The sequence below is a fragment of the Fringilla coelebs genome, assembly GCF_963513975.1.
Source record: "Fringilla coelebs genome assembly, chromosome: 9".
Lineage (NCBI taxonomy): Eukaryota > Metazoa > Chordata > Aves > Passeriformes > Fringillidae > Fringilla > Fringilla coelebs.
The window spans coordinates 24,731,137-24,750,685 of record NC_140067.1 but is presented as its reverse complement, the minus strand read 5'-3'; the positions used below and the strand labels follow the sequence as shown (position 1 = coordinate 24,750,685).

The following is a 19,549-nucleotide window of genomic DNA, read 5'->3' as shown; positions in this document are numbered from 1 at the left end:
TTCCCTCTCATCCTGTCCTTACAGGCCATTGTCCCAAGTCCCTCTCAGCTCTTCTGGAGCCCCTTTAGTCACTGGAAGGGGCTCTAAAGTCTCCCCAGATTCTGTAAGAGCAAGGTCATATTTTGATGCTTATAGATTCTTTGGTACTTTGATAAACCATTTTTCCTTGGACTGCAGTAACTGGACTAGGCCACAAAAGAATAACACTTCAAGGAGTAAACGTTACTGATACTTTGGTGGTTTATCCACTAGCATATTTTATGTCAGTTTTAAAATATTTTTAATTAAATTGTGAAAAAAAAAGTTAATCTATTGAGTTATCAATTAACCCCTTGTATAGAGAGCAAGAGAAGTGCAGTTTATTTGCTTTGAAGCTTTTATTTATCCTGGAGGAGAGGTCAATAAAATAAGGAAGGCACTTTTATCATTCTGAAGTAAAGAAAGCATAACCCATATCAAAACATGTAAAGATGAGAAGCTGGCAGGCACAGCCACCCTTTCTTTCTGCCCTGCCTCTCCCCACAGACACGAGCAGCACTCAGCCCAAGTCCCTGCGCCGTGTCCGGCTGCAGCCCCCAACGCTGAGGACGGGCGTGCGTGGCCGGCAGTTCAACAGGCAGAGGGGTAAGTGCTTCTGGCTGCTCCCAGCTGGCCCTGCTGGCAGGCAGGGAGTGAGTGAGTGTCACAGCAGCCCTGCCCTCCAGTTTGGTGTGTGACCCTGAGCTCTAGTTTGGGTTTAATGTGTTAGGCTGAGCAGGTTTCAGACAGGCAAACTTCCTTCTGCAGTGGCACCTGGCTCTTATCAGTAGAGAGAATGTAAAGGGCATTAGATCTTCAAAGTTTTAAAGGAAGGTTCCAGAAGTCTGTTAGGACAGCAGTTTAGAAAATTCTGGTTTTAGCATTAGAGGAATTTCCATTTGGTACGTTAAGGATTCCAGTTATATCAATGTGTACTCATTGAAAAAAAGCTTTATTGGAAGTATTACAGGTTTTCCAGTGTAATAGAGTTAAACCATGGCAAGAAATTATTTTTGAAACTTCTATTATTAATAAAAAGCCCTTGATGGGTTTTTATTCTGTTTTGCATTATTTTAACATTGTAGAAGACTCAATATTAGCATTGAAATATAGATTAGCTGGTATTTTAAGGGGAAAAAAATAAGGAGGTGGGATTATGATTTTCTCCCATCTGTCACCATTTTTTTTAATAACAAGAAGAAGGGACTAACTGATTTCAGATGTGGTAAGAATCATCCTCTGCTCATTGGTTTGGCTCAGGACCACAAGTCACCCCCAGCCTTTTGCATGACACAGGTGACATGTACATGTGTCATTAGGCTTAGGGGGAATTTGAACTGTATCAGAAGGGAACCACTCCACTGCCCTGACAATTCCTTAGGAAATGGTGAAATATCACCTGTGCAATGGTTGATTAGAAGGGTTTATACTAATGCACTTGTTTTCCTTCCCTGCACAGGTGTAACTCATGCCATGGGAGGCAGAGGAGGCCTGAACAGAGGAAACATTAGTTAAATGAAATGTAAAGGACTTCCAGCTGTTTATACAAAATGCCAGTTTGCCTGTTGTTGTTTAGTGTAATGAAGCCAGAGCTTGAAGCAGCATTTTAATACTTAGAGTTGTGTGCACATATTTCAATGTCTTTTATTAATAAAATTAGAAAAAACATTGACATCCAAATGGCATGTTGTTTTTAACTCCTCTGCTGTGCATCACTTGCTGGGACAGTTGTACCAGTCTTTGGTTACAGTCTTTCCTGTGAGAGCAGTTACAGGCCGTGCTATTCTTTTGCCAATATCCAAACTGTAGTACCGATCTGAAAGGAAGAGAGGTCAGGATTAAATTCCAGAAACTACATTTAATTCATGGGAAGAATTCACAAATTCAAGCCTGCATTTTAATGTCACTTAGGCCTGGATAACAGATTTATTGTTCCATGTGCATACAGGGAGCTGAGAGGCTCCAACAATAAATTTCTGTCCTCAGCTTTATTTTTCAGGTGTCCTTGGTTACAGTAAGTTTTATGGCATTGCTAATAATTAAATCTGTCCCAATAGCAGGAGCAGGGAAGAATGTTCTTGTGTTGCTAGAACACAGAAATAGTCTTAAGAATCAAGCTAACTGTGTCCACAACAATCCTGTACTCCCTACAGAAGTGGGAAGTCCATGGTCCCTGACTGTGAATGAGCCTGTGAGGCTGATTCCTCCAAGGTGAGGAATTGGATCTTACTGACAGGGACTTTAATGGCCTGTATTTAGGTATGGCTTGTTCTTAAAGCTATTTAGTTTTTTGAAAACTGAGGAATGCTTATATGGGATCCTGGCTGGGGGAATGAGTCTACCTAATGTAGGATCATAAATACTTTACTTGAGCTTAGTCAAGTGGTTCATCTCCCTCCTTTTTGTGTTTTGTCAGAAACATAGTTCCATAGAAGCAATTGAAAAACTTGCTGTGTTGTGATCCAAAGACTTCAGTCTATCATTAACGTAATCCTTCATTTAAGGTTTATCCCTTTACAAGGCTGAACTCCCTGGCAATGCATTCCCCAATTAGCTGCTTTGAGCCTCTGTATTTCATTGCTGCACGCTGTCCTGATTTTTAATAGAAACATCTCTTGATTATGGGCAACATTTTAATTCTCAGGACTTTTTAGTAGTGCTGAAAGTAGTACCACAAGTGATAACAGGGGCTTCTTTCTTCCCCACCCCCATATCTTTTGAGGTTTATAGTGATCTGCTTTAGTTTTACTTACTGTAAGAGAAGGCATAGTAGTCGTAGCCATCAGGCTTGTTCTGGTTGGGCACGGAGAGAGTTGAGTGGACAACCTTGGGGAGCCCTCTCCAGTACGTTGTCATTTGGATTTCCTTGCGCAGAACTCCTGCAAGCAAAAGGAACCCTCCGTGAGCAGCTGTGTCCTGTACAGCCATTCAAACCTTGCAGACACAATGTTGTGTCAGAGGTGAAAGCATCTGTGTAAGAGAACCTTAGTGCCCCCTTACCAGAGGGGTGGGGGTTGATCCTGATGGTGCGGATGACGGTCGGCATTCGCACAGCACGCTGGAAGCGCCGCCGGATGACAACTCTGGGGACAAAGGCTGGGTATCTGATGGTGACCCGGGCTCTTCTTTGGCACTTCTTGGCTGGTTCTTGTCTGTACACGTACTGCTGCATGTTCCCATCTAAAACACATGTTTTTGTTAGTTTTTAAAAAAATAAATCAAATTCCCGCCCAAAAAAGCACCCAACTTGATCAGGTATGAAAATGTCATTATATTCCTATCACACACAGGAAATCAATAACAACATTCTTGTGGTGGCAGTACAGCATTCATGTAAGATAAGGAAATTACTTTAAAATAGGAAATCAGAAATAGAGATGGAAATTTCCACACATAGTTATGAACTAGCAAGATTAAAGTCTTCCCTTCTTTAATTAAGTTGAGACTAAAATAGCTTTAAGATAAAACTTATTTCAATGTTCAGCCACTACAGTGCTAGATTCCTGGATTCTCACCCTTACAGACCTGGTTTAAAATGCACTGAAGCATCTCCAAGTTCTAGTACAAATTTTTTAGGGCTTCAGGCTATTTTTGAGCACCTGGAACACTGGCATCATTTGTGTTTCTGTGTTTGAAGGAAATAGGTCTTGGGTCAAGAGAAACAATGAATTCCTGACTAAGGCAATTCAAGCACTTTTTGATGTTCCCTGAACTTCAGGGATACCAGACATACCTCTTTTGATAAAATAAACAGATTCTGGTCTGTTGTTGTATCTTGCCACAGGGAGGGTTGCTACTATTCTCCCACTTAACCCTGCAAATCCAGTCGCAAGAGGTTTGGGATAGCCATTATCCATCACACCATTAGTGAAACGCCAGTACAGGGGACCCTGAGCATTTAAGGGGAGAAAACAAAAAAAAAGGTTTAGAAGAAGTTAATTCCTGGTTATTCAATTGCAAAACAAACATGAAGAATAATCCATAAATCAGCACTATCACATTGATAGCTACATTGTAAATCTGACTGGAATCACTCCTACATCCATACAAATGAATGTTCAGCTTCATTAAGTACCTCCTGCAGCCCTTTAACCTTTGAGTAGGGCTAGAGTGTTTTAGAAGCTAGTTTTTAAGTGGGGTTACTGAACAAAGGGGTTTCCTTTCTAAATCTCTTAAATTTTTATAGACATAACAAGCAGCTTGAATTCCAGGACTGAGGGATTTATTGGGAAGTAACTGCATGACAGCTTTAATGAGACCTGGGCATTTCATTAGCATTTTATTTCAGGTTGGGAAACATACTAGGAATAAGTTTAGGCAATCTTTTTCCCCAGTATCCAATCTGAACCTCCCCTGGTGCAACCTAAGGCCCTTTCCTCTCATCCTGGGAGCAGAGCCCGACTCCTCTCGGCTGTCCCATCCTGCCAGGGAGTTGTGCAGAGCCAGAAGTTTCCCCTGAGCCTCCTTTTCCCCCAGCTGAGCCTCCCCAGCTGTTTCTCATCAGCCTCGCCCCATCGTGCCGGCCGGGACCACTCCCACCTTGATGAAGAAGGTTTTTCCATCGCAGTTGCACCTGGAGAAGACGGAGTCGATGGGCGAGGGGATGCCCCAGCCGTCGCTGATCCGGCGGGGGTTGGTGGTCGGCGGGCTCCGGCCGTTCAGCAGCCAGTAATAGTGACCTGGAGGGGGGACAGGCGTGAGGGGCGTGGGGACAGCGAGGGGACATCGCCGTCCTGCCCCGGGAACAGCGAGGGGACAGCGCCGTCCTGCCCCGGGAACAGCGAGGGGACAGCGCCGTCCTGCCCCGGGGGACGAGGCTGAGCAGGCCCCATGAGGGATCTGAGGGGACGGACTCTGGGCTCGGGAGAGTTTCCTGAGGCCTGGGCGAGTGAGGCAGGAAAAAGAGGAGGAAGAGCAACGGGGCAGGTGAAGGAGGAGGAGGTGACGGTGAGGGTGAAGCATTGGGTTCGGGAAAGGTGAGGGAGGAGGAGGAGGAGGAGGCTGGGGCAGGTGAGGGAGGAGCTCCGGCGCTGTGCGGGTGAAGGAGAAGGGCCGGGGCTGGAGCAGGTGAAGGAGGACGGGGCCATGCCGGGGCAGGTGGAGGAGGTTCGGAGCAGGCTCACCTCGGAAGACAGCCAGGGTGCCATTGGGCAGGGCCACCATGCCGTCCGCTGGCTTGCCGCTGCACAGGTCCTTCTCGTCGTTCTTCTCTGCAAAACACAGCCAGGTGGGTTTGTTTAAGGTTCCACAAGAACAGCCTTAGCTTTCCCCTCGGCCCCGCCGGTGGGCCAGGGATTAATTCCTCATAGGGGACGTGTTCTTGGGAAGGGAAGGTCGGCTCTGGTGCTGTGGCCCCGGCAGTGCCGAGTGACCAGGTGTGGGTGTCTTTGCTTATTTCCACCTAAGTACCTGTAATTCAGGAAAACACCTACGAACACATCATGTGCTACATGCTTTAGGATTTTATTGTTCCTTTAAGCTGCTTTAGCAGCTTCTCTTCCCTCTTTTTATTTCTTAAAAAAAAAAAAAAAGCATTTATGCTTTCTTTCAGTTAAATATATATATGCAGTTAAATATAAAGGAAGGATGTATCTCATTTAGACTGAAATTCAAGTATTTTGCCTCTAACCCCCTAGTTTTTCCCCCCAAAATATCTTTCAGTATGTGATTCAAAAATTGCACAAGAACCTGCAGGCTATGTCTGATGAAAATAAAGAGAGGGCATGAAAATGGCTGTGGCAAAAAGCAAGGCAAGAGACTTCTTATCTCTTTTATATGACATTTTTAGTAGGTGGCTACAAAACACCTGATTAAATACCATGGGGGAGGGTAGATACGCAGCCTGACTTCTCGAAATTTTTTGATGGGATGTAGAAATTTGTCATCTTTTTCCTTGACTTTTTGTCTGTTTGCATCTTCTACAATAGCAAACGAGAGGAAAAGAAACTTAGAGTGAACAATTTTCAGTAGGACCAATTACTGAAACCAATTAATTTAGATTGTCTTCTAAACCACCTGGAGGATTTAATTAACTCCCCAGCTGCTGATGCTTTCATTCCTGCTGCATTGCACTTACCTGGTGTTTCTCCAGGGAACATTGGCAGGTCCCCAACTTGTATTAAAGGCTTGTTTATCTCAGGCTCTTCTTTTGTTGGCAGAGTTTCAGGTTCAGTTGGATGAGGCTCTTCTGTGGCTTCAGTGACCTCCTGGAAATGTATTGTTGGCTTGGATGTCCCATTAGACACAAGATACATTTCTTCTATTGTGTCCTTTTTATCCCTTGTTGTGGTTTCTTTGGTAACTGTTGTTACCTCTTCTTTGGCAGTACCAGGGGCCTTTTCAGTGACATCTTCTATTTCTTTTTCAGGTGTGGTGCCCATTTCTTTAATGGTTGTTTCCTCTTTTTTACCAGCTGTTGTCATCTCCACAATAACACAAGCAGCACCTGGGCTCTCTTTCTCTGCTGCTGGCCCAGCCTGCTCAGTGTCTGTAGTTGTCTCTTTTTCATTTGGTGTTACAGCCTCACTGGGCTGAGGAGTTGAATCTTCCTTGATGGTTGTTACCAGCACAGTGGGACTAGGCAAGGGAGCTGTGGCTGCTGTTGTTGCAGTCTTGGTGTCTGTAGAAGTTGTTTCTGATTCAGCTGATGCAGTGACAGGTTCATTGGCCATAGGAGCTGTGTTTGGAATGTCATCCATACCTTTAGGAGAATCACCTGGTTTAGCTGTTGTCACCATAGCTACAGTAACTGTGTCTTTCCCAGTTGCAGCTGTGAAAATGTCTTTAAGCAAAGTAGTTCTGTCTTTCTTTGGTGTTGTTGTCTCCTTGTTCTCCATTGTGGTATCTGAAAGCATCGTGTCTGCCCCAGTTGTGGGGGAGTCTTTCCCAATTGTTGTGGGTGCAGCACTGCTCGGAGAAGCCGTGGTTTTACTGGCCTCAGGCGCTGCAGGAATGGTGGGAGAGTCAGCATCCTCTGCTTTAGGGGTGGTGGGAGAGTCTGCCTCGGTTGTAGGTTCTTCTGGGGTTGTTTCTTCCGGTTTTGGGGTGGTGGGAGAGTCTGCCAAGGTGGTCGGCTCCTCTGGGGTTGTCTCCTCTGGTTTGGAAGTTGTTGGCTTCTCTGGGGTTGTCTCCTCTGGTTTGGGAGTTGTTGGCTCCTCTGGGGTTGTCTCCTCTGGTTTGGGAGTTGTTGGCTCCTCTGGGGTTGTCTCCTCTGGTTTGGGAGTTGTTGGCTCCTCTGGGGTTGTCTCCTCTGGTTTGGGAGTTGTTGGCTCCTCTGGGGTTGTCTCCTCTGGTTTGGGAGTTGTTGGCTCCTCTGGGGTTGTCTCCTCTGGTTTGGGAGTTGTTGGCTCCTCTGGGGTTGTCTCCTCTGGTTTGGGAGTTGTTGGCTCCTCTGGGGTTGTCTCCTCTGGTTTGGGAGTTGTTGGCTCCTCTGGGGTTGTCTCCTCTGGTTTGGGAGTTGTTGGCTCCTCTGGGGTTGTCTCCTCTGGTTTGGGAGTTGTTGGCTCCTCTGGGGTTGTCTCCTCTGGTTTGGGAGTTGTTGGCTCCTCTGGGGTTGTCTCCTCTGGTTTGGGAGGGGTTGGTTCTTCAGGTTTGGGAGTTGTTGGCTCCTCTGGGGTTGTCTCCTCTGGTTTGGGAGTTGTTGGCTCCTCTGGGGTTGTCTCCTCTGGTTTGGGAGTTGTTGGCTCCTCTGGGGTTGTCTCCTCTGGTTTGGGAGGGGTTGGTTCTTCAGGTTTGGGAGTTGTTGGCTCCTCTGGGGTTGTCTCCTCTGGTTTGGGAGTTGTTGGCTCCTCTGGGGTTGTCTCCTCTGGTTTGGGAGTTGTTGGCTCCTCTGGGGTTGTCTCTTCTGGTTTGGGAGTTGTCACCTCCTCTGGGGTCGTCTCCTCTGGTTTGGGAGTGGTGGGCTCCTCTGGTGTTGGTGTTGTTGGTTCCTCTGGGGTTGTCTCTTCTGGTGCTGGAGTTGTTGGTTCCTCTGGCGCTGGTGTTGTTGATTCCTCTGGGGTTGTCTCTTCTGGTGCTGGAGTTGTTGGTTCCTCTGGGGTTGTCTCCTCTGGTTTGGGAGTTGTTGGCTCTTCTGCAGTCGTCTCTTCTGGTGCTGGTGTTGTTGGTTCCTCTAGTGCTGGTGTCGTTGGTTCCTCTGGCGCTGCTGTCGTTGGTTCCTCTGGGGTTTTCTCCTCTGGTGGTGGTGTCGTTGGCTCCTCTGGGGTTGTCTCCTCTGGTGCTGGTGTCGTTGGTTCCTCTGGGGTTGTCTCCTCTGGTGCTGGTGTCGTTGGTTCCTCTGGGGTTGTCTCCTCTGGTGTGGGCGTTGTCTCCTCTGGCGCTGGAGTTGTTGGTTCTTCTGGGGTTGTCTCCTCTGGCGCTGGAGTCGTTGGTTCTTCTGGGGTTGTCTCCTCTGGCGCTGGTGTTGTTGGTTCTTCTGGGGTTGTCTCCTCTGGTGCTGGAGTTGTTGGTTCCTCTGGGGTTGTCTCCTCTGGTGTTGTCTCCTCTGGTGCTGGTGTCGTTGGTTCTTCTGGGGTTGTCTCCTCTGGTGCTGGAGTTGTTGGTTCTTCTGGGGTTGTCTCCTCTGGTGCTGGAGTTGTTGGTTCTTCTGGGGTTGTCTCCTCTGGTGCTGGAGTTGTTGGTTCCTCTGGAGTTGTCTCCTCTGGTGCTGGAGTTGTTGGTTCTTCTGGAGTTGGTTCCTCTGGTTTGGGAGTTGTTGGTTCCTCTGGTGCTGGAGTTGTTGGTTCCTCTGGTGCTGGAGTTGTTGGTTCTTCTGGGGTTGTCTCCTCTGGTGCTGGAGTTGTTGGTTCTTCTGGGGTTGTCTCCTCTGGTGCTGGAGTTGTTGGTTCCTCTGGTGCTGGTGTTGTTGGTTCCTCTGGGGTTGTCTCCTCTGGTGCTGGAGTTGTTGGTTCCTCTGGTGCTGGTGTTGTTGGTTCCTCTGGGGTTGTCTCCTCTGGTGCTGGAGTCGTTGGTTCTTCTGGGGTTGTCTCTTCTGGTGGTGGTGTCGTTGGTTCCTCTGGGGTTGTCTCCTCTGGTGCTGGAGTTGTTGGTTCCTCTGGTGCTGGTGTCGTTGGTTCCTCTGGAGTTGTCTCCTCTGGTGCTGGTGTTGTTGGTTCCTCTGGGGTTGTCTCCTCTGGTGGTGGTGTTGTTGGTTCCTCTGGTGCTGGAGTCGTTGGTTCCTCTGGGGTTGTCTCCTCTGGTGCTGGAGTCGTTGGTTCCTCTGGGGTTGTCTCCTCTGGTGCTGGAGTCGTTGGTTCCTCTGGGGTTGTCTCCTCTGGTGCTGGAGTTGTTGGTTCCTCTGGGGTTGTCTCTTCTTGTGCTGGTGTTGTTGGTTCTTCTGGGGTTGTCTCTTCTGGTGCTGGTGTTGTTGGTTCCTCTGGGGTTGTCTCCTCTGCTGCTGGAGTTGTTGGTTCCTCTGGGGTTGTCTCCTCTGGCGCTGGTGTCGTTGGTTCCTCTGGAGTTGTCTCCTCTGGCGCTGGAGTTGTTGGTTCTTCTGGGGTTGTCTCCTCTGGTGCTGGTGTTGTTGTTTCTTCTGGGGTTGTCTCTTCTGGTGCTGGTGTTGTTGGTTCCTCTGGGGTTGTCTCCTCTGGTGCTGGAGTTGTTGGTTCCTCTGGTGTTGTCTCCTCTGGTGCTGGAGTTGTTGGTTCCTCTGGGGTTGTCTCCTCTGGTGCTGGAGTTGTTGGTTCCTCTGGGGTTGTCTCCTCTGGTGCTGGAGTCGTTGGTTCCTCTGGAGTTGTCTCCTCTGGTGCTGGAGTTGTTGGTTCCTCTGGGGTTGTCTCCTCTGGTGCTGGAGTCGTTGGTTCCTCTGGGGTTGTCTCCTCTGGTGTGGGGCTGGTGGGAGGCTCGGTGTCAGTTGCTGCTGCCTCGGTGGCGTCAGGGGTTGGGTCTTGTGTTGGGGGCAGGTCAGTTGGGTCCATTTCAGTCGGTGGCTCCTCTGTGGCATCAGCGGTCACATCTTCTGCTGTATCTGGTGTGGGTGGCTCGGCTTCGGTCGCTGGCTCCTCTGTGGCCTCGGGGGTTGTGTCTGCCGGTTCTGTGGTTGGGGCAGGAGTGGTCACTTGGATTTCAGCATCTACAGAACAAATACCGATTCAGTTCAGCCATTGGAATTGCCGTGCCGGTAGGTATTGCCTATAATTGTATTGTGCCCATTAGCTATAGGTGCTTCCTTTGGAATAGCAAGTCCTTTTTTAACGGCCAGACTAACCTGGAGCAGGTGAAATGGGAGTTCCTTTTGTCTGCATGGGACTTTGAAGCAGCTCATCTTAGTTTTAGGCTATCCCTTTTGGCCAACCTGGCATTGCCCCATGTTCAGGGTTTAGTTTGGTGCCTGTTCGTGGAGCTGCCTGGGGTTTCCTGCTGTTTTCATGGAAAGGAAGCCACTTTGAAAAATAGTCCTTCTAACAGAACACTTCCCTGTCTGTTATTTTGATTTATTTACTGCCCTACATTATAACTTAGTCTGCACCAACAACCTGGAGTTAGTGGAGAGAGGTAGGGAAGCAGGACAAAAATCATTCCTGGACACAGCCCTGACTGCATCTCCTGCTGTATGTTTGTTCCTTGGGTTGTTTTCCTCATTGTGATGTATGGATTTAAGGCTCTCCTTGTGTTTATAGTTACATTGATATGAGTCAAATTTTTATTCAGCAAGAAGAACAGTAAATGCTTCTGCATTTCAATCTCTCCCTAAGTATTCTCTCTGAGATTTTGCAGGTTAGTTCTGCATTCACAATTGTTGTGTGTTTAGAATGAGCAGAATATTGCAGATTAGGTTTCACTCATGTCATGTATCTGAAATACCATAAGCCAGCTGGGATCCTGTTAATGGTTATTTGAATTTCCTTAATTTTCTTTCATTTAACCCACTATATGGTTTTTAGGTTTTTGGGGGGTTTTTTGTTGGTTTTTGTTTTGTTTTGTTTTGTTTTTTGTAATAGGAAATTGGAAAAGCAGAAAATAAAACCCCAAATCTAAAACAAAAAGAAGAAGAGGGTGGGTGGATTAAAATATTGACTGACTTCTAGTGTCTTTTCAATTGTGCTTCAAGTTCAAACTAGTCTCCTGAGTTATCACTTCAAATGCTGGAACACACTACTAAAGAACACAGGAAAGCAGCATATTTTCCAGTCAGAATGAATAAATAAATAAATGTGTTCTCCGAAGCAGCATAAGGCCTGGCTTGATTGATGCTAGAGGAACCTGCTAGGACATTTTCCTGTGCTGCCAGTTCACCACTGTCACACCCTTCCTGTTCCAGCCATGGATGCTGTCCAAGACTGACAATGGTCTGCACCGTGTTTTTGGAGGATGTGTGTGACAATCCAGTAGAGACACAGGAGACACGTCTCTGCACCATCTGTGCTAAGTGAACTCTCCAAAGTCCTGAGGGCTCAGTGAGGTAATCAGTTTATAAAACAAGTGCTTCCAAGCTTGGTAACTGTCTGGTAATGTCTAGGATCAGCTTTCTATTTCCAGAGCAGGAAAATGGTCTTTAATTTTCCTTCAGGTAACACCCATCCTGGTGCATCCATATACTTGCCTACCTTCCACAGCTTCCTCTGGTGACTCTTCCTCATCTGTGGAGGACCTTTTAGATGTTGATTTGTTTTCTGGGGGAGTCTCCGGTGTTGGCTTTTCTGTGTGTGCTGAAAGAGAGAAGTGCTCCCATTAACAGATTATTTTATCTCTATAGGTGCTTGGTGTCAACTGTATAAGTGATTACAACATTTCAGTGACCATCTTCCACTTAAAACTAAATTTCTTTTCATTTATAGGATTCTTTACACAATTATTTGTGTGAAAAAGAGCAAAAAATACTCTTTTGATCCTGAAGCATTTCATCACAGACGGAAGCAATATTTTTCCCAGAAGTTTGAGGTGAGGCATTATTAGCTAATGGCAATTTTGAGGTGGGAAAAGAGATGAATTCTGAGTGGAGCTCTATGTTCTGAAAATTTGTCTTATTTTTTTCACTACAGATTACTTGACTTTCTTGACTAAACTACTTGACTTTCACTACAGATAACTAACTCTAGTGGAAACAGGAGTGCCGTAACTTTAGCCAAGAATTTACTTTGATAATCTCCTTGCAGTTCTTCAGATGTGATAATTCTACACATGTGATTATTTTGGAGAGATATTTTAAAAGAAATTGTTTCCTTGAGGGAGACAGGAGCTACAAAGCAGGCATGGACCAAGGAAACAACATAGGTATTAAGCTAATTTCTAGCAGGCTGAGTTTTAGGAGAAATAGGAGGTTGGGTTCAGATTTTTCAGCTCTGAAAAGTGAATGGAAATTCAATTGCATCCAGTAAGAGCCAGATAATATTTTGTAATTAATTGTTGGCCAAATTGTACAATTGGAAATGAGCTACTGGCATAGCCTTGTAGAAGGAACCTGTTAATTGTGAAGGAAATGTGATGGAGCTCAGGGAACTGGCCAAATTATTTTGATACAACCAAGGGAGCTGGTAACTGCCAGAGGTGTGTGTAATCAGCTTTTTACAAAAGGAATGGGATTTTTGTCTCCAAGGGATGACCATCATGTCAAAAGATTTGCTTTCACAGTGAGCTAGTGCTCAAAACAAGGACGGTTGGGTATTGTACTATATCCTGAAAGCTTTATTGAGGAAGAGAGAGGAATTGTTGTAGTTGAAGCTGAATGACTCCTTTGAAAGCCAATTGTTGGGGAGGGGAACATTTTAGTTATGTGTGTATATGTATTCAGGGATTAAAGAGCTTCTGGAGAACAGGGAAGATAACAGTGAGCTCTGGATATGCATCGTACATTTGCCTTTACTATACAGAAGAAAATGTTCAGAGAATGCTAAAACAGCAAATTTATTCCAAGAAGTTTAACAGATTTATCAGTTATTCACACATAGCATAAATAGTAAAATACTCAGTACAGTGGTTTGGGGAATTTCTGCTGGATCTTTTGACAAAAATTGATAGCAAAGTTTAGTACAATACAGAAGAATTTCTTTAAGATTAGGAACAGTTGATTAATTCTTCATTCTATTTTAACTGAAGAAGTGAAATGGTTTAACAGTGTTTCATGAGGGTTTGGGTGTGATAAACTCAGCAGAAAGAGGGAAATATTAAGCAGCCTCATAAGCAGCAAATTCACCTCAATATGCTTCCAAGACCCTTCTCTAGACATTCAGTCAAAAATGCTGGATACAGATTCTATTTCAGCCTAAAATTACTGTGCAACTGTGTGGCAAAGCCAAGCCACTATCCCAGCACTTGGGGACCACTTGGGTGAAGAGAACAAAATGATAATTGTGACCTGTGTTGTGTGTCATGCTGCAGGCTTTGGGAATTGGCTGCCTTGGAGGTGGGCTGCTCTGTGATGCAGTGACCCCATGCCAAGCCACGTTTGTCAAGTGTGTTGACAGAAATTAATTTAGGTCTGTAGGTACCAGAAAGTTTAAGGACATGATGAAATTAAACATATTCTGTTGTTTTTTAGAGTTCATTTGCTGGTGTCCTTAAAGCTACATGAGGGTGGGACTGCACCTCCAGATCTGTGGCTTTGTGCTCAGCTGAAACCCCACCAGGCTCTGCAGAAAAGGACAGAACAAAAGAAGTGACTGCAGGTCAGTTTGATTCTGCCCTGGACTGAACTTGAAGCCTAAAGTAAAATGTGTGTTTTCTTAAATTTTTTCTTGCTATGCTGTGAGCATGTGACATCCAATTCCTCCCTTGTGCCCCACAGGATGGGTTTCTGTGTTGTGCTGCTCTTCCCACATTGGATTTGAGATGGGGAGAATCTAGGATGTGCATCTCTAATATGCTGCCAGTGACTGTGGTGACCCCAGGCAAGTGGTCTGGAGGTCCAGATAGAACTATCCCAAGGCACAGAGTAGCCATTCCCCACTTTTGGGTGGGTGGGGATTTTAAGGGAGTTGAACCTTCCACTTTGTTTTTATAAGATGAGCTCAGCTTTTTACTGCAATTCATTTATTCATCTGCCTAGTGGAAAAGGCCCTGGGGGTGCTGGTGACAGTGGCTAAATGGGAGCCAGGTGTGCCCAGGTGGACCAGGGGCCAATGGCTACAGGCCCAGGGCAGTGGCTGTGCCCTGTGCTGGCACTGCTGAGGGACCTAAAGTGCTGTGTCCAGTTCTGGGCCCAGAGAGATCCTGAGGGGCTGGAGCGTGTCCAGGGAAGGGAACTGGGCTGGGAGAAGGTCTGGAGCAGCAGGAGCAGGTGAGGGAGCTGGGGGAGCTCAGCCTGGAGAAAAGGAGGCTCAGGGGAAACCTTCTGGCTCTGCACAACTCCTGACAGGAGGGGGCAGCCAGGGGGATCGGGCTCTGCTCCCGGGAACATGGGATAGGACAAGAGGAAATGACCCCTAGGAGCACCAGGGGAGGTTTGTGTTCCCAGGTTACCCAGGGCAGGGCTGGAGTCCCCATCCCTGGAGGGATTTAAAAGCTGTGTGAATGTGGCACTTGGAGACATGTTTTAGTGGTGGCCTTGGCAGTGCTGGGAGAATGGTTGGATACAATGATCTCAAAAGATCCTTCCCAAACAAATCTGTTCTGATTCCCCAGCTTCTCTCATTGTATTCTATTACTGATGTGCAGACCTTATCCTTACACGTGGTATTCTGAGTAAGGGCTCTGACAGAGCATGGCTAGTACCAAGAGAGCCTATTGTAAAATACGACTTTAACCTCAGAATTCACACCTTGGTGACAGCTTCCAGGATATCTACCTGTATGTTTCCATAAAGTGTTCATGCTTGAGAAGCCGGCTAATTTGTTTGTGAAAATAGGTTTTGTTATGTTTGTTCTGTTTTGTTCTGTTTTCTGTTTTTCAGTTGTCACCAAAGCCCACACAGTCTTGTTTATGGTAAAGCACCTCTGCTTAAATATGTCTTTGAGAAATAGATGGAGAAATGTCTTACCCTCTTTGCAGTGCTTGGCGTAGTCTGGGCAGCATTTTCCGTATCGCTCGCAGTCGGCGTCACAGTCACACTCTCTCCCCCTCTCGAAGGCTTCGAAGCAGCGTCCCTCGCAGGAGGCGGCTGCAGAGGCAGAGAGCACAGTCAGGCTTTGGGCCAGCTCATGTGCAACGCTGGGACCTCTCTACAGTGAAGTTGTTGGCTCGAGCTGGTGCCAAGAGCAGCTCCGTAAAATCAGGCGCTTATCCTGGTTTGATCCAGGCTTTGTCTGTGATGTGGGGTTTGGATCAGGCAGTGCCACCAGAAGGGCACTGTGCCATGGCAGTGACCACCAGATTGACAGCGCGATAAAACCTGACTGCCGCGTTCACTTTAGCCAGGTCCCACCGTAGGAGGCTTCTGCTTCCCCAGCTACAGAGTGGTGATCTCAAGTGATATTTAAATTCTGGGCTGGGTTTGCAGGAAGGTGTTCACCAGGGTATCCCTTTGCAACAAGAACGATGTGTCTACCAAAGAATTTCTGGAAAATAATTCACCTAATTAGGTCACAACAGAGTGTACCTGCTGTGTCCAGGCAAAAACTGCAACCTTATTGTGTGAACAGGTTAGCCAAGTTACCCCAAGAGACTGGTTTGGAACTGTTTAATACAGTTCTTAAATTATTAGTACTAAAGGACTATATACCATGTTTTGACATGATTAATAACCACATGGTTTTAATATTTCATGTTTGGTTAACTTCTGAAACTTCACTGACCAAACTATTTCATGTCAAATAATTACCATGTTGGGTTAGAAAGAGTGTGCACAGCTATTAGACTTCAGAAAAAGCACTTTCTCTACATATGTCTCTATTGAAGTCTCTGTGGCACACAAGGCATAAAATCATATCATACAGCTAAATCAGTATCAAGAAAAATTAGGATTGCTCTATAGGCAGATTCTGAACATCTTTGGATTAGTGTATTTGCAGAATCAGTGTTGATGCCAGTGGATCCATCACACATGCACAGGTGAGAATTATTTTTATTATCTTAGGTAATTTTTTATTTATAAATAATGTCTGGTGTTTCTGTTGTTTAGTCAGTGTTGATTCCACACTAGGTGGACAACAGTCCTTAGGCAGACTGCCTGCATCATTTCAGGATGGCATCTCCTGTGCTTGCCTGGACTCACTGATTTAGAGTAGAACAGGAAGACTTCTTCTAGCCTTAACTTTTGGTTAAATGTTGTGCAGAAGCCAGAATACTTTTAGAATCTGACCCACAATGAATAAATAGCCTCCATAATTGAAATGCCTCACGCTGCATCTTCAGCTGTGAGAAATGCTGATGTCGCCCCACAAAGCTAAATGAGAACAAGGAAGACTGAAGGGCAAAGTATCCCCAGTGTGTGTCAGGGCAGCAGAACTGGAATTTTAGGGAATGCTAGGTCTGCATTTTGATCAACACGCAGTGGTGTAGCTGGTTCTGAGAAGTATTTGTTACTCCTGTAGTCCTACTGGAACCACGGTGTAGTGTAATAAGCTACTGTTATCCAAATCACTGACATTTCTGTCATTGGTGATTCCTAAGAAAATGCTTTTAATGCTCAGTAAAGCAATAATCTGTTTTTATTTACATTGTGCAGTTTTGCCTATAAATAAAGCATAAATTAATACTCATCCAAACACCTTTTCCAGCAGACTCTGGATATGGTTCTGATCCAGGGTCAATTTCTGTCTATGGAAGGACACCCTGGCTTTGGATTAGACCCCACAGCATCCACACGTCTTGAATTTGAGTTGGAATATGTCAGAATTTCTTTCTGCAAAACCCTAAATTGGCTTTTAACTCTTTTTTTCCCTTGTATAACAGACAAACACATACAGTACAAATGCATTAAGGAGTAGAAAACAAACAGTAAACTGTTATTGCCAATCTTGCCTAGTTCTGCTTTTGTAAAAAGCAAAATTCTTTGCTTGGCAATAACCTGTGGATACACAATTTTCTTTGGATTGCAAGAGGTTATCCTGAATATTTGAGGGGAACAACAATGCATGTATGAGAGAGAACAAGAACACAGCAAATCAACAGACATTTAAGCATTCAGAGGAGACAGTGGTGTGGTAGGGAGCTGGGAGGGGAATTTTGAGGAGAGGAACTGGCTGTGTTTGGGAACTTACCCACTGTGCAGACTTTCCTGAAGTCAGGGCAGCACTCCATGTAGTGGTGACAGTTAAAATCACACTGGCAGTCATGCTCTCTAGAATACCCTGACCCACATCTCCCTGTACAGCTCGATACATCTAAAATCACACAACACTGGTGTAAGCATTGCCCAACCACAACAGTGCTTAAGGAAATGCTGAATGGAAAAGGACTAAAGTTTCTCTCTGTTTATCCTACAGATTGTGGTTTCTTCACTCAGTACTGCAGAAGTTGAGGGCCTGGTGTGACCCCTCCTGAAGGTGTGGGGAGCAGAGGTTTGCTCTGAGCCAGCCTGAGGACCAGCAGCAGCACGTGTTCAGGTTAGAGGGGTCTTTCACAGAGCTAACTTAACCCTTTTCTACTGAAAACTAAGGAATCCTTGAGGATTGGTTCTGTAGTATGACCGGAGGCTTCCAAACCATCCCCTTAGACAGTATATCAGCTTTGCTGATTTACTTTCCAATTTGATTCACCCTCTGTATGATAATAGGTGTGCATCTGTACACCCATACCTGACAGACCCCCTAGGTGTCTGATTTTTACTGTTGGTAATGCTGTTCCTAATAACCCATCTAATCAGGCTAGCTTGCAAACTGGAGAGCACTGTCATAAATACAGGTCCCTGAAGCCATTTTTATTGGAAGTTTCAAAATCTGCCTACTGCTGACGCTATATTTTTTTCCCTGATGTCAGGGAAGAATTTGGTATCAGCTCTAAGGTTAAGAACAGTTGGAATTTAGTCCCGTAACTCCTATGAAGTACATTTTGTTAATTAGAAGATGATGTACTAGCAGACTAACAGAAAAGCTCATCCAATAATGGCTTTACTGCCAAACTGCTGGGAAATGCTGTATAACTAGATATGGTGCAGATAACAGGTGGTAAAACAAGACATCAGGAGGTGTCTTGCTTTAACCTGTGAGCATTCCAGCTTGGCAGTGCCTTGCTCCCTTCTGCTGCCAAATCAGATATTCACCCTGCAACCCTCCCCTTCCTCTGTGAAATCTCTGAAAACACAACAGCTAACAGCTTCTTCTGGACATGAAACATGCAGGACCACAAGTGAAGCGTCCCTAAATACAAACAAAGAAGCTGAACAATCAGCAAGCCCAAACAGATAATCAGCTGAAACATTGAGGAACAACAAGGAAATAACATGTAACACAACACAACACCAAAGACAATTGCTAACAACACACACTCCACATGTGTGTGTCTGAAGGAAGAGCATGGGATAACAAATATTATATTTATTACACATACAGTGATTCTCAGACAGTACTTGTAATGCTTGTTACCACTTTTCCACAAATAGAAAAGTAGAACCAAAGGATTACTGGAAATATTAATGGACTTGAGTTACTGGGCTATTAATGCAGCAGTTGAAAAGACAAAAAGGACATCTTCCTTTATGGATATGTGCCCAATATATTGAACCCTTCTTCCTTTATGGAAAGAAAATAAGCCCAGTAGTTATATGGATATTATGTAGTAGTCCAATAGTTGCACCTCTTCATTCATTTGTTTCTTTTCAGTTTATGACTTGTAAGTTATGGAGTTACTTGTAAGGTAAGTACCTGAATGGTCCTGGTTGCTGTTGGCAAAAGTCTTTATTTTTGCTGAAACTGGTGGGAAGGCATCAGCTATCAAGGGGTCAGTGTAAGGTCACATCTGGCATGGGGTGTGCCCTGAGGAACTTCTCGGATACGTGACATTGTGCCTTCTGCTATCAAGTAGTAATAAATAATTTTCTATCAGCAAGTAATACCTAGCCAACCTTTGTGGATATTCTCATGTTAGATTCTTTCTAAATCAAACAATCAAACTGCAAAGCACTAGTGCGAAATACGTCAGTATGAGGGCAAGAGGCTCTGTAGGGTGTCTAAAGAAAAAGTAATAGGTTCATATACATTTTACATTATATTTATATTTTTATGTTACTCCTCAAAAAAAGAGGACCATGCTGCACCAAAATTTATTTATTAAAATATTTAGTGATAATAAAACTGAATCATATTTCCTATCTGAATAAAGTTCTAGAACTTAGTATTTTTATGAAAATGCATTTGAAATATTCTTAATGTGTGTCAGGCACACACTTCTAGACACCCTCCCCTCAGCTTTGTGTGTTACAGTACCTTGAGAAGACACTTCTGGAATCAAGGACAGTGAAAGGACCACCAGGGATAAGCAAAGTATGTTCCATATGATCATAACTTTCAGGTACGACATCATTCCTAAAAAGAAATAATCTCACATCACTATCTACAATTCACTTAATTCATAATTTTTAAAATGCTGTGCATATCTTTATATCTAAGACTAACTTGATAAAAATGTAAAATAATGAAACTGTTCATGGAAAAATCGCTAATTTAGAATTGCTCCATAAGTTCCCTCTTGAGTATTAGTCAATTAGCCATTAAATTCTGTAGTAAAACTATAGAAATTCTTT

General features: G+C 45.0%; 2 protein-coding genes across 8 annotated transcripts in view; one reads left to right on the top strand and one right to left on the bottom strand.

The window, feature by feature from the left end:
- Positions 1 to 1,692, top strand: part of TPR (translocated promoter region, nuclear basket protein) — a gene marked incomplete at its 5' end in the record, with an annotated part of 33,090 nt that extends 31,398 nt beyond the window's left edge. For 3 of the 6 annotated variants that reach the window (XM_084211614.1, XM_084211613.1, XM_084211612.1), the window contains 2 exons: positions 526 to 624; positions 1,478 to 1,692. In XM_084211614.1, the coding sequence (XP_084067740.1) occupies positions 526 to 624; positions 1,478 to 1,533 (155 nt within the window). In that variant the 3' untranslated portion in view covers positions 1,534 to 1,692. Of the gene's footprint in view, positions 1 to 525 lie in introns of all 6 variants that reach the window. The other 3 variants (XM_084211611.1, XM_084211610.1, XM_084211609.1) reach the window with 1 other exon arrangement.
- PRG4 (proteoglycan 4) lies at positions 952 to 19,328 on the bottom strand. 2 transcript variants are annotated; one of them, XM_084211615.1, is made up of 11 exons: positions 19,233 to 19,325; positions 17,070 to 17,192; positions 14,909 to 15,028; positions 11,541 to 11,642; positions 6,095 to 10,066; positions 5,142 to 5,228; positions 4,558 to 4,697; positions 3,752 to 3,908; positions 3,019 to 3,198; positions 2,772 to 2,897; positions 952 to 1,834 (listed from the first exon to the last, which is right to left on the bottom strand). In XM_084211615.1, exons 1-11 carry the CDS (start codon positions 19,306 to 19,308, stop codon positions 1,731 to 1,733), a joined length of 5,187 nt encoding a protein of 1,728 aa, XP_084067741.1. In that variant the 5' UTR covers positions 19,309 to 19,325; the 3' UTR covers positions 952 to 1,730. The 2 variants fall into 2 exon arrangements, with proteins under 2 accessions (XP_084067741.1, XP_084067742.1); XM_084211616.1 differs by lacking the exon at positions 17,070 to 17,192 and having other exon boundaries at positions 19,233 to 19,328.
- Between the last annotated feature and the right edge of the window lie 221 nt (positions 19,329 to 19,549).

Excerpts from the sequence above, each read along its gene's own strand:
- PRG4 (XM_084211615.1), bottom strand. The coding sequence starts at position 19,308 with ATGATCATATGGAACATACTTTGCTTATCCCTGGTGGTCCTTTCACTG. Across the intron at positions 4,698-5,141 it reads CACCCTGGCTGTCTTCCGAG|GTCACTATTACTGGCTGCTG; the intron begins GTGAGCCTGCTC and ends TCCCCCCTCCAG. Across the intron at positions 3,199-3,751 it reads TGTTTATTTTATCAAAAGAG|ATGGGAACATGCAGCAGTAC; the intron begins GTATGTCTGGTA and ends CATGTGTTTTAG.